General features: G+C 46.5%; 1 protein-coding gene across 2 annotated transcripts in view; it reads left to right on the top strand.

Annotated features, from left to right (window-relative positions):
- The window catches only part of LOC129842152 (IQ motif and SEC7 domain-containing protein 1-like), a 274,873-nt gene that overhangs the window by 251,245 nt on the left and 10,579 nt on the right, over nt 1–13,049 (top strand). The window contains exons 12-13 of one of the 2 annotated variants that reach the window (XM_055910566.1): nt 1,483–1,659; nt 12,083–12,132. In XM_055910566.1, the coding sequence (XP_055766541.1) occupies nt 1,483–1,659; nt 12,083–12,132 (227 nt within the window). The remainder of the gene's footprint in view (nt 1–1,482; nt 1,660–12,082; nt 12,133–13,049) is intronic. The other variant, XM_055910567.1, reaches the window with a different exon arrangement.

Raw genomic sequence — 13,049 nt, 5'->3', positions numbered from 1 at the left:
GCTGTGTATTTTTACGAAATGTTTGATGATTAGTAGTTAGGTAAACACGTTGCTCATTGTAATTATTCTAGTCCATTTGTGATGGTGGGTGCAATTGTAAACTATGCCATATACCTGAAATATGCACTTTTTTCTAACAAAACCTATCCCATACCATAAATATGTTATCAGACTGTCATCTAATGAGTTTTTTTGTTGGTTAGGGGCTATAAATATCTTAGTTTAGCCGAATTGGTGATGGCTACTGGTGTTGGTGGACAAATAAAAGATGGTGGATTATGCTAATGTGTTTTTAGGTAATAGATGTACATCTTTACATATTGTGTCTTCCCTGTAAAACATTTTAAAAATCGGAAATGTTGACTGGATTCATAAGATCTGTGTCTTTCATTAGCTGTATTGGACTTTAATGTGTGAAAGTTAAATATTTTAAAAAAATATTTTTTTTGAATTTCGCGGCACTGGTTTTTCAGTGGGGGGGGGGGGGGGTGCCGCTAGCGCCACGCTGATCCTAGACAGGTTAAGGGGAAACATTTAAATGTCTTGGAATGGCCTAGTCAATGCCCAGACCTCAATCCATTTGAGAATCTGTGGTATGACTTAAAGATTGCTGTACACCAGCGGAACCCATCCAACTTGAAGGAGCTGGAGCAGTTTTGCCTTGAAGAATAGGCAAAAATCCCACTGGCTAGATGTGCCAAGCTTATAGAGACATACCCCAAGAGACTTGCAGCTGTAATTGCTGCAAAAGGTGGCTCTACAAAGTCTTTACTTTATTTACTTGTAGAGGGTGAATAGTTATGCACACTCAAGTTTTCAGTTTTTTAAAACTTATTTCTTGTTTGTTTCATAATAACAAATATTTTGCATCTTCAAAGTGGTAGGTATGTTGTGTAAATCAAATGATACAAACCCCCAAAAAATCTATTTTAATTCCAGGTTGTTAGGAAAAACAAAATTAGGAAAAAGGCCAAGCGGGGTGAATACTTCCGCAAGCTACTGTGTATGTGACCAATGACATTTGATTTGATTTGAACCTCAAGACTGGGCTAGCCAACGCCTTAAAGAAGTATGGGATCAAAACCATGTATTAGACCTTGATATTGTGTGTAGTACTGATATGTCGGCACTATGTGACGTTTCAAAGGTATTTCAGTCCTTGACTAATAATGTTCTGCCCTATGTCATTGTCATGTTTCATGTGGACCCACGGAAGAGTAGCTGATGCTTATACAGTGGCTAATGGGGATCCTAATAAATACCAATAAGTTAATTTGATTACATAAGTTAACGTTACTAGATTCAGAAGTTCATTTAATTATATAAGTTAACGTTACTTGATTCAGAAGTTCATTTGATTATGTCACTATAATGGAGCTGGAGAAGCAGAAGGGCGTGGTCCGTCCCAGCCTATCACAGAGCTCAGGGCTGACTGACAGGTCCCAGAGCTGTAATCTAACCTGACTCTGTGTACCCCTCTAGCGGAGCTTGAGAAGCAGAAGGGCGTGGTCCGTCCCAGCCTATCACAGAGCTCGGGGCTGAAGAAGGACTCTGGGAACGGCCAATTGGGTCGCGGCAGCCTTGATGACAACTACGCCATGGGGGAGGGGCTAAAGAGGAGTGCCCTCAGCAGCTCGCTACGAGACCTCTCAGATGCAGGTGAGGGGTTAGAGGTCAGGGAACTGCCCTGTGACATCAGAGGTCATCAGCCTGCCTAGTGTTCTATGTTTAAGGCTACATCCAAAATGGCACCCTATTCCCCTCATAGCACCAAAGGTAGTGCACTACATAGGGAATAGGGCTCTGGTCTAAAGTAATGCACTATATAGGGAATAGGGCTCTGGGCTAAAGTAGTGCACTATATAGGGAATAGGGCCCTGGTCTTTTTTTTTTTTTTTTTTTTTTTCACCTTTATTTAACCAGGTAGGCTAGTTGAGAACAAGTTCTCATTTGCAACTGCGACCTGGCCAAGATAAAGCATAGCAGTGTGAACAGACAACAACACAGAGTTACACATGGAGTAAACAATAAACAAGTCAATAACATGGTAGAAAAAAAGAGAATCTATATACAATGTGTGCAAAAGGCATGAGGTAGGCAATGAATCGAGTAATTACAATTTAGCAGATTAACACTGGAGTGATAAATCATCAGATGATCATGTGCAAGAAGAGATACTGGTGTGCAAAAGAGCAGAAAAGTAAATAAATAAAAGCAGTATGGGGGGTGAGGTAGGTAAATTGGGTGGGTAGTTTACAGATGGACTATGTACAGCTGCAGCGATCGGTTAGCTGCTCGGATAGCAGATTTTTAAAGTTGTTGAGGGAGATAAAAGTCTCCAACTTCAGAGATTTTTGCAATTCGTTCCAGTCGCAGGCAGCAGAGAACTGGAAGGAAAGGCGTCCAAATTAGGTTTTGGCTTTAGGGATGATCAGTGAGATACACCTGCTGGAGCGCGTGCTACGGGTGGGTGTAGCCATCGTGACCAGTGAACTGAGATAAGGCGGCACTTTACCTAGCATAGCCTTGTAGATGACCTGGAGCCAGTGGGTCTGACGACGAACATGTAGCGAGGGCCAGCCGACTAGGGCATACAGGTCGCAGTGGTGGGTCGTATAAGGTGCTTTAGTAACAAAACGGATGGCACTGTGATAAACTGCATCCAGTTTGCTGAGTAGAGTATTGGAAGCTATTTTGTAGATGACATCGCCGAAGTCGAGGATCGGTAGGATAGTCAGTTTTACTAGGGTAATTTTTGCGGCGTGAGTGAAGGAGGCTTTGTTGCGGAATAGAAAGCCAACTCTAGATTTGATTTTGGATTGGAGATGTTTGATATGAGTCTGGAAGGAGAGTTTGCAGTCTAGCCAGACACCTAGGTACTTATAGATGTCCACATATTCTAGGTCGGAACCGTCCAGGGTGGTGATGCTAGTCGGGCGTGCGGGTGCAGGCAGCGAACGGTTGAAAAGCATGCATTTGGTTTTACTAGCGTTTAAGAGCAGTTGGAGGCCACGGAAGGAGTGTTGTATGGCATTGAAGCTCGTTTGGAGGTTAGATAGCACAGTGTCCAAGGAAGGGCCGGAAGTATACAGAATGGTGTCGTCTGCATAGAGGTGGATCAGGGAATTGCCCGCAGCAAGAGCAACATCATTGATGTATACAGAGAAAAGAGTCGGCCCGAGAATTGAACCCTGTGGTACCCCCATAGAGACTGCCAGAGGACCGGACAACATGCCCTCCGATTTGACACACTGAACTCTGTCTGCAAAGTAGTTGGTGAACCAGGCAAGGCAGTCATTAGAAAAACCGAGGCTACTGAGTCTGCCGATAAGAATATGGTGATTGACAGAGTCGAAAGCCTTGGTCAGGTCGATGAAGACGGCTGCACAGTAATGTCTTTTATCGATGGCGGTTATGACATCGTTTAGTACCTTGAGCGTGGCTGAGGTGCACCCGTGACCGGCTCGGAAACCGGATTGCACAGCGGAGAAGGTACGGTGGGATTCGAGATGGTCAGTGATCTGTTTGTTGACTTGGCTTTCGAAGACCTTAGATAGGCAGGGCAGGATGGATATAGGTCTGTAACAGTTTGGGTCCAGGGTGTCTCCCCCTTTGAAGAGGGGGATGACCGCGGCAGCTTTCCAATCCTTGGGGATCTCAGATGATACGAAGGAGAGGTTGAACAGGCAAGTAATAGGGGGTGCGACAATGGCGGCGGACAGTTTCAGAAATAGGGGGTCCAGATTGTCAAGCCCAGCTGATTTGTATGGGTCCAGGTTTTCCAGCTCTTTCAGAACATCTGCTATCTGGATATGGGTAAAGGAGAAGCTGGGGAGGCTTGGGCGAGTAGCAGCGGGGGGGGCGGGGCTGTTGGCCAAGTTTGGAGTCGCCAGGAGGAAGGCATGGCCAGCCATTGAGAAATGTTTGTTGAAGTTTTCGATTATCACGGACTTATCAGTGGTGACCGTGTTACCTAGCCTCAGTGAAGTGGGCAGCTGGGAGGAGGTGCTCTTGTTTTCCATGGACTTTACAGTATCCCAGAACTTTTTGGAGTTAGAGCTACAGGATGCAAATTTCTGCTTGAAAAAGGTTGGCCTTTGCTTTCCTGACTGACTGCGTGTACTGGTTCCTGACTTCCCTGAACAGTTGCATATCGCGGGGGCTCTTCGATGCTATTGCAGTTCGCCACAGGATGTTTTTGTGCTGGTCGAGGGCAGTCAGGTCTGGAGTGAACCAAGGGCTATATCTGTTCTTGGTTCTGCATTTTTTGAACAGAGCATGCTTGTCTAATATGGTGAGGAAGTAACTTTTAAAGAATGACCAGGCATCCTCAACTGACGGGATGAGGTCAATATCCTTCCAGGGTACCCGGGCCAGGTTGATTAGAAAGGCCTGCTCGCAGAAGTGTTTTAGGGAGCGTTTGACAGTGATGAGGGGTGGTCGTTTGGCCGCGGACCCGTGGCGGATACAGGCAATGAGGCAGTGATCGCTGAGATCTTGATTGAAGACAGCAGAGGTGTATTTGGAGGGCAAGTTGGTCAGGATAATGTCTATTAGGGTGCCCATGTTTACGGATTTAGGGTTGTACCTGGTGGGTTCCTTGATGATTTGAGTGAGATTGAGGGCATCAAGCTTAGATTGTAGGACTGCCGGGGTGTTAAGCATATCCCAGTTTAGGTCACCTAACAGAACAAACTCTGAAGCTAGATGGGGAGCGATCAATTCACAGATGGTGTCCAGGGCACAGCTGGGAGCTGAGGGGGGTCGGTAGCAGGCGGCAACAGTGAGAGACTTATTTCTGGAGAGATTAATTTTTAAAATTAGAAGTTCGAACTGTTTGGGCATAGAACTGGAAAGTATGACAGAACTTTGCAGGCTATCTCTGCAGTAGATTGCAACTCCTCCCCCTTTGGCAGTTCTATCTTGACGGAAAGTGTTATAGTTGGGTATGGAAATCTCAGAATTTTTGGTGGCCTTCCTAAGCCAGGATTCGGACACGGCAAGGACATCAGGGTTGGCAGAGTGTGCTAAAGCGGTGAGTAAGGCAAACTTAGGGAGGAGGCTTCTGATGTTGACATGCATGAGGCCAAGGCTTTTTCGATCACAGAAGTCAACAAATGAGGGTGACTGGGGACATGCAGGGCCTGGGTTTACCTCCACAACACCCGAGGAACAGAGGAGTAGTAGGATGAGGGTGCGGCTAAAGGCTATCAAAACTGGTCGCCTAGAGCGTTGGGGACAAGGAATAAAAGGAGCAGATTTATGGGCGTGGTAGAATAGATTCTGGGCATAATGTGCAGACCAGGGTATGGTGGGGCACGGGTACAGCGGAGGCAAGCCCAGGCCATGGGTGATGATAAGAGAGGTTGTATCTCTGGACATGCTGGTCTCAATGGGTGAGGTCACCGCATGTGTGGGGGGTGGGACAAAGGAGGTATCAGAGGTACGGGGAGTGGAACTATGGGCTCCATTGCAAACCAAAACAATGATAACTAGCCTGAACAACAGTATACAAGGCATATTGATATTTGAGAGAGACATACAATAAGGCATAAAGTGATTGCAGGTCTTGATTGGGAGAGCTAGCTAAAACAACAGGTGATATAACAGCAGCTAGTCAGCTAACACAGCAACAGTAGGTAAAAATGGCGACGGCTAGGCAGAGAGGGTCGGATTAACTACACACAGATCCTGAGTTAAAGCACAGAGCCGACAGATAAAACACAAATAAACGGAATGGAGTACCGTGAATTAATGGACAGTCAAGCAGGCATCAGCTATGTAGCCAAGTGATCAAAGTGTCCAGGGGGCAGCCGTAGATGGAGCAGTGAGGCCTCCACTAAGCTAGCCCGCGGCGTTTAAAGTTAGTAGCCCGGGGGGTGGTCTGCTCAGACGGAGGGGGTCTGCTCAGACGGAGGCCAGTTGAGGGCACAGCGGATGGGGTATTCGTCTGCAGAACAGACGTGGTCGTGTCGACAGAGAATCCAAGCCGGATGGCGATGGCGAAAGAGAGGTTGTGAATTGTAGAATTGTGTTTGCTAACTGGTGCTAGCTTCGTGATTCAGACAGCTAGTCATGGGTAGCAAGCTAGCAGAAGATGGAGGTCTGTTTTTAGCCACGCCGTGCATTTCCGTCGGTAGATTAGTGGGGTTCCGTGTGGTAGATGGGACCAATCCAATTGTCAAAATAGTTATAGTGGCCTAAGAAGATTGTTCGATAGACCTGTTCAGATAGCAGCCGATATGCTCAAGACAGCTAACGATTAGCGGGCCGCAGTTAGCATATGGGCGTTCAGGTTACGTCGCGATGGAGGGGCCAGTTGAATAACTCCCTCGGGCAGATAACGTCGGTATCCCAGTCGTGAAGGACCGGTGGGGCTCCGCATCGGCAGTAAAACGGGTCCGGATAGGTGATTGTAGCCCAGGAGTGGCTGATGGAACTCTTCAGCTGGCTAGCTCCGGAATTGATGTTAGCCAATAGTCACTCGGATAGCAGCTAGTTAGCTGCAAGATCCAGGTGTAAATGTCCAGAGCTTGCGGTAAAAATCCGGGGATATGGAGAGAAAATAGGTCTGGTATGCTCTGGTCTGAGTCGCGTCGTACAAAACTGGCAATAGTTTTCTGAGCTAAAGGATAGCTGATGAGCGCTAGCTGTGGTTAGCTGAACTACTAACGTTAGCTTGTGAGCTGGCTAACTTCTGGTTAGCTTGTTAGCTTCTGTTGTAGATTTCGGATACGAGGTGAATAATACTTTTGAGGAAAAAAAACAGATCCGCACCACATTTGGTGAGGTGGGTTGCAGGAGAGTGTTTTGAAGTTGATTTTTTAAGAAGAAAAAAATATATATATAAAAAGATACGCGAAGAAAAATATATAAAATATATATACACGGGACAAGACGAGGACAAAGGACGTTTGACTGCTACGCCATCTTGGATTCGACCCGTCTAAAGTAGAGTATTATATAGGGAATAGTGCTCTGGGCTAAAGTAGTGCACTATATAGGGAATAGGGTGCCATTTCAGATGTATTCTATGTCACTAGTATGTGTAGTGCCTTGTGACATGAGGTAGAGCTCTGTAGTCTCCTCTCTAGGCAGTAGCTGCTGGTATGATACTCACTTCACTAGATGTGATGACTCAGTTATGAAATGAAGAGCAGATTCCTCCTCTGGGCCAGTAGCGGCTGTACTGTAGGTGAATGGTCAGGTGAAGCACAGTCTGAGTCTCAGTTTAACAAGGTGTCTCTGTGTGCTACTAGGGACAGATGGACGTGTTGACTAATGCACTCAGCCTGTTAGCAGGAACGTTACTTAATGTTCTATTGTTAATCCAGGTAAAGCCTATAGAAAATTGTCACTACACACACATCACATGTTCTCTCTGCACACATCACATGTTCTCTCTGCACACATCACATGTTCTCTCTGCACACATCACATGTTCTCTCTGCACACATCACATGTTCTCTCTGCACACATCACATGTTCTCCCTGCACACATCACATGTTCTCCCTGCACACATCACATGTTCTCCCTGCACACATCACATGTTCTCTCTGCACACATCACATGTTCTCTCTTCACACATCGCGTGTTCTCTCTGCACACATCACATGTTCTCTCTGCACACATCACATGTTCTCTCTGCACACATCACTTGTTCTCTCTGCACACATCACTTGTTCTCTCTGCACACATCACATGTTCTCTCTGTTTTACTGTAGAATCCTCTCTCCCTTCCGTGCTAACTTCCCTTCTGTCTCTCCTGTGACCCCCACCCCTCCATGAGACTGGTTCTAGCTAGCTGTCACTGACAAGACACCCCCTAGTGGCCACTAGGCAGACATACGTTCCCCAGCAAGTAAAAACAAAATGACGCTCAAACAGACGAGGGAACTAACAGAGTCATTGAGGTTCTGAAAGACACTCATGGGGGAGTCCACTGAAAGACACTCATGGGGGAGTCCACTGAAAGACACTCATGGGGGAGTCCACTGAAAGACACTCATGGGGGAGTCCACTGAAAGACACTCATGGGGGAGTCCACTGAAAGACACTCATGGGGGAGTCCACTGAAAGACACTCATGGGGGGGAGTCCACTGAAAGTTGACTAGCAACAACAACTGGGACCTTAAAGACACCCACCTTGAGCACCCAGCAAGAGGCAAACAAAAGAAAAACCCACTACAAACTTAGACAGGAATCAAACCAAAAAGGTGGTGCGAAACGAAAACAGCGAAGATCAGACAAAGCAATGCTTTTCTAGAAATCAAATAGGGAGCGCCAACTGAAGGTGTTAACCCTCCGCATCTCTCAAGACAACTGGAGCACTGGGCCAGCCACTCTTAAATAGCACCTGGGCCAGCACAGGTGTAACACACTATGACTAATGAGATGGCAACCAGCACAGATGTAACACATTGACTCGGTGACACCACTCGTTGCGCCATATGTGCTAAAGTCCAAATTCAAAACATAAATACAAAAACCAAAACCTATAACACAGACCTACAGCTTTGTAGTAAGGCTGATACTATTGGTCATGTAGTGTATGTGGACACCTGCTGGTCAAACATCTCATTCCAAAATCATGAGCATTAATATGGAGTTGGTCCCCCCTTTTGCTGCTAAACTCAGCAAAAAAATAAATGTCCTCTCACTGTCAACTGCGTTTATTTTCAGCAAACTTAACATGTGTAAATATTTGTATGAACATAACAAGATTCAACAACTGAGACATAAACTGAACAAGTTCCACACACATGTGACTAACAGAAATTGAAAAATGTGTCCCTGAACAAAGTGGGGTCAAATCAAAAGTAACAGTCAGTATCTGGCGTGGCCACCAGCTGCATTAAGTACTGCAGTGCATCTCCGCCTCATGGACTACACCAGATTTGCCAGTTCTTGTGTGAGATTACTCCACTCTTCCACCAAGGCACCTGCAAGTTCCCGGACATTTCTGGGGGGAATGGCCCTAGCCCTCACTCTCCGATCCAACAGGTCCCAGACATGCTCAATGGGATTGAGATCCGGGCACTTCGCTGGCCATGGCAGAACACTGACATTCCTGTCTTGCATGAAATCACGCACAGAACGAGCAGTATGGCTGGTGGCATTGTCATGCTGGAGGGTCATGTCAGGATGAGCCTGCAGGAAGGGTACCACATGAGGGAGGAGGATGTCTTCCCTGTATCGCACAGCGTTGAGATTGCCTGCAATGACAACAAGCTCAGTCCGATGATGCTGCGACACACCGCCCCAGACCATGACGGACCCTCCACCTCCAAATCGATCCCACTCCAGAGTACAGGCCTCGGTGTAACGCTCATACAAATACAAATCATGACAAAAACAAAGTGATTAACCAGTCAGAACTAGCCAATGGCAATGCAGATTACACAGTAAGCAACCAATCGATTAAACACAGGATATGACATCATGGAACACCCTGCTTCTTCGCTTCTAGAAACTTTTTAAAAACACAAATTAACAAACTTAGTTTTGCCCATCCATCCTTAAAAAAAATAATTTCATCTAGGCGAAGTTGTTCCCGGTGATGTCTGGTGAGGACTGATGGAGGGATTGTGCGTTCCTGGTGTAACTCGGGCAGTTGTTGTTGTCGTCCTGTACCTGTCCCGCAGGTGTGATGTTCGGATGTACCGATCCTGTGCAGGTGTTGTTACACGTGGTCTGTCACTGCGAGGACGATGAGCTGTCCGTCCTGTCTCCCTGTAGCGCTGTCTTAGGCGTCTCACAGTATGGACATCTGCAGTCCTCATGCCTCCATGCAGCATGCCTAAGGCACGTTCACGCAGATGAGCAGGGACCCTGGGCATCTTTATTTTTGTGTTTTTCAGAGTCAGTAGAAAGGCCTCTTTAGTGTCCTAACTTTTCATAACTGTGAACTTAATTGCCTAACATCTGTAAGCTGTTAGTGTCCTAACGACCGTTCCACAGATGCATGTTCATTAATTGTTTATGATTCATTGAACAAGCATGGGAAACAGTGTTTAAACCCTTTACAATGAAGATCTGTAAAGTTATTTTGATTTTTACGAATTATCTGAAAGACCAGGTCCTGAAAAAAGGGCCATTTCTTTTTTTGCTGAGTTTATAACATCCTCCACTCTTCTGGGAAGGCTTTCTACTAGATGTTGGAACATTGCTGCTATAACAGCCTCCACTCTTCTGGGAAGGCTTTCCACTAGATGTTGGAACATTGCTGCTATAACAGCCTCCACTCTTCTGGGAAGGCTTTCTACTAGATGTTGGAACATTGCTGCTATAACAGCCTCCACTCTTCTGGGAAGGCTTTCCACTAGATGTTGGAACATTGCTGCTATAACAGCCTCCACTCTTCTGGGAAGGCTTTCCACTAGATGTTGGAACATTGCTGCTATAACAGCCTCCACTCTTCTGGGAAGGCTTTCCACTAGATGTTGGAACATTGCTGCTATAACAGCCTCCACTCTTCTGGGAAGGCTTTCCACTAGATATTGGAACATTGCTGCTATAACAGCCTCCACTCTTCTGGGAAGGCTTTCTACTAGATGTTGGAACATTGCTGCCAAAACAGCTTCCACTCTTCTGGGAAGGCTTTCCACTAGATGTTGGAACATTAGTGCTATAACAGCCTCCACTCTTCTGGGAAGGCTTTCCACTAGATGTTGGAACATTGCTGCTATAACAGCCTCCACTCTTCTGGGAAGGCTTTCACTAGATGTTGGAATATTGCTGCTATAACAGCCTCCACTCTTCTGGGAAGGCTTTCCACTAGATGTTTGGAACATTGCTGCTATAACAGCTTCCACTCTTCTGGGAAGGCTTTCCACTAGATGTTGGAACATTGCTGCTATAACAGCCTCCACTCTTCTGGGAAGGCTTTCCACTAGATGTTGGAACATTGCTGCTATAACAGCCTCCACTCTTCTGTGAAGGCTTTCCTCTAGATGTTGGAACATTGCTGCTATAACAGCCTCCACTCTTCTGGGAAGGCTTTCCACTAGATGTTGGAACATTGCTGCTATAACAGCCTCCACTCTTCTGGGAAGGCTTTCCACTAGATGTTGGCACATCGTAGCATTCACCTGGCATCTGCCAAACCCAGATTCGTCTGTCGGGCTGCCAGATGGTGAAGTGTGATTTATCACTCCAGAGTCCAATGGCGGCGAGCTTTACACCACACCAGCCAGCGCTTGGTATTGCGTATGGTGATCTTAGCCTTGTGTGCGGCTGCTCGGCCATGGAAACCCATTTCATGAAGCTCCCGACAAACAGTTATTGTGCTGACGTTGCTTCCAGAGCAATTTGGAACTCGGTAGTGAGTGTTGCAACTGAGGACAGACTATTTTTAAGCGCTTCAGCACTCGGCTGTCCCGTTCTGTGTGCTTGTGTGGCCCACCACTTCACGGTTGTGCCATTGTTGCTACTAGACGTTTCAGGGCAGAAATGTGATGAACTGAATTGTTGGAAAGGTGGCATCCTATGACGGTGCCACATTGAAAGTCACTGAGCTCTTCAGTAAGGCCATTCTACTGCCAATGTTTGTCTATGGAAATTGCATGGCTGTGTGCTCGATGTTATACGTTTGTTAGCAGAGGTTGTGGCTGAAATAGTCAATTCCATTAATTTTAAGGGGTGTCCACATACTTTTGTATATGTAGTGTAGATTCACCTGTACAGATCCCTAGCAACCAATACCTGTATGCTAGATGTGTTGATTGGTTGTCCTGCTGTAAGTCAGATAGTTCCTGTGTGTTGATTGGTTGTCTAACCTCTGCTATGGCCTGTCCTGCTGTAAGTCAGATAGTTCCTGTGTGTTGATTGGTTGTCCTGCTGTAAGTCAGATAGTTCCTGTGTGTTGATTGGTTGTCTAACCTCTGCTATGGCCTGTCCTGCTGTAAGTCAGATAGTTCCTGTGTGTTGATTGGTTGTCCTGCTGTAAGTCAGATAGTTCCTGTGTGTTGATTGGTTGTCCTGCTGTAAGTCAGATAGTTCCTGTGTGTTGATTGGTTGTCCTGCTGTAAGTCAGATAGTTCCTGTGTGTTGATTGGTTGTCTAACCTCTGTCCTGCTCAGGTAAGCGTGAGCGCCGCAGCAGTGCTGGATCACTAGACAGCAATACTGAAGTAAGTAGGAAGACAATAATCTACTGCATGTCACTGGCGTCTGGCTTCTCGCTATATTTATGTATCGCTCTGTGATGATGCTGTGCACTTTGAACACACAACACCCTGTTCTCTGATCCTACACCCTGTTCTCTGATCCTACACCCTGTTCTCTGTTCTCTGTTCCTACACCCTGTTCTCTGTTCTCTGTTCCTACACCCTGTTCTCTGTTCCTGCACCCTGTTCTCTGTTCTCTGTTCCTACACCCTGTTCTCTGATCCTACACCCTGTTCTCTGATCCTACACCCTGTTCTCTGTTCTCTGTTCCTACACCCTGTTCTCTGTTCTCTGTTCCTACACCCTGTTCTCTGTTCCTGCACCCTGTTCTCTGTTCTCTGTTCCTACACCCTGTTCTCTGTTCCTGCACCCTGATCTCTGTTCCTACACCCTGTTCTCTGTTCTCTGTTCCTACACCCTGTTCTCTGTTCTCTGTTCCTACACCCTGTTCTCTGTTCCTGCACCCTGTTCTCTGTTCTCTGTTCCTACACCCTGTTCTCTGTTCTCTGTTCCTACACCCTGTTCTCTGTTCTCTGTTCCTACACCCTGTTCTCTGTTCCTACACCCTGTTCTCTGTTCCTACACCCTGTTCTCTGTTCTCTGTTCCTACACCCTGTTCTCTGTTCCTACACCCTGTTCTCTGTTCTCTGTTCCTACACCCTGTTCTCTGATCCTACACCCTGTTCTCTGATCCTACACCCTGTTCTCTGTTCCTGTTCTCTGTTCCTACACCCTGTTCTCTGATCCTACACCCTGATCTCTGTTCCTGTTCTCTGATCCTACACCCTGTTCTCTGATCCTACACCCTGATCTCTGTTCTCTGTTCCTACACCCTGATCTCTGTTCTCTGTTCCTACACCCTGTTCTCTGTTCCTACACCC

Source organism: Salvelinus fontinalis, unplaced genomic scaffold (assembly GCF_029448725.1).
Source record: "Salvelinus fontinalis isolate EN_2023a unplaced genomic scaffold, ASM2944872v1 scaffold_0018, whole genome shotgun sequence".
Classification (NCBI taxonomy): domain Eukaryota; kingdom Metazoa; phylum Chordata; class Actinopteri; order Salmoniformes; family Salmonidae; genus Salvelinus; species Salvelinus fontinalis.
This window is presented reverse-complemented; position numbering and strand designations above follow the sequence as displayed.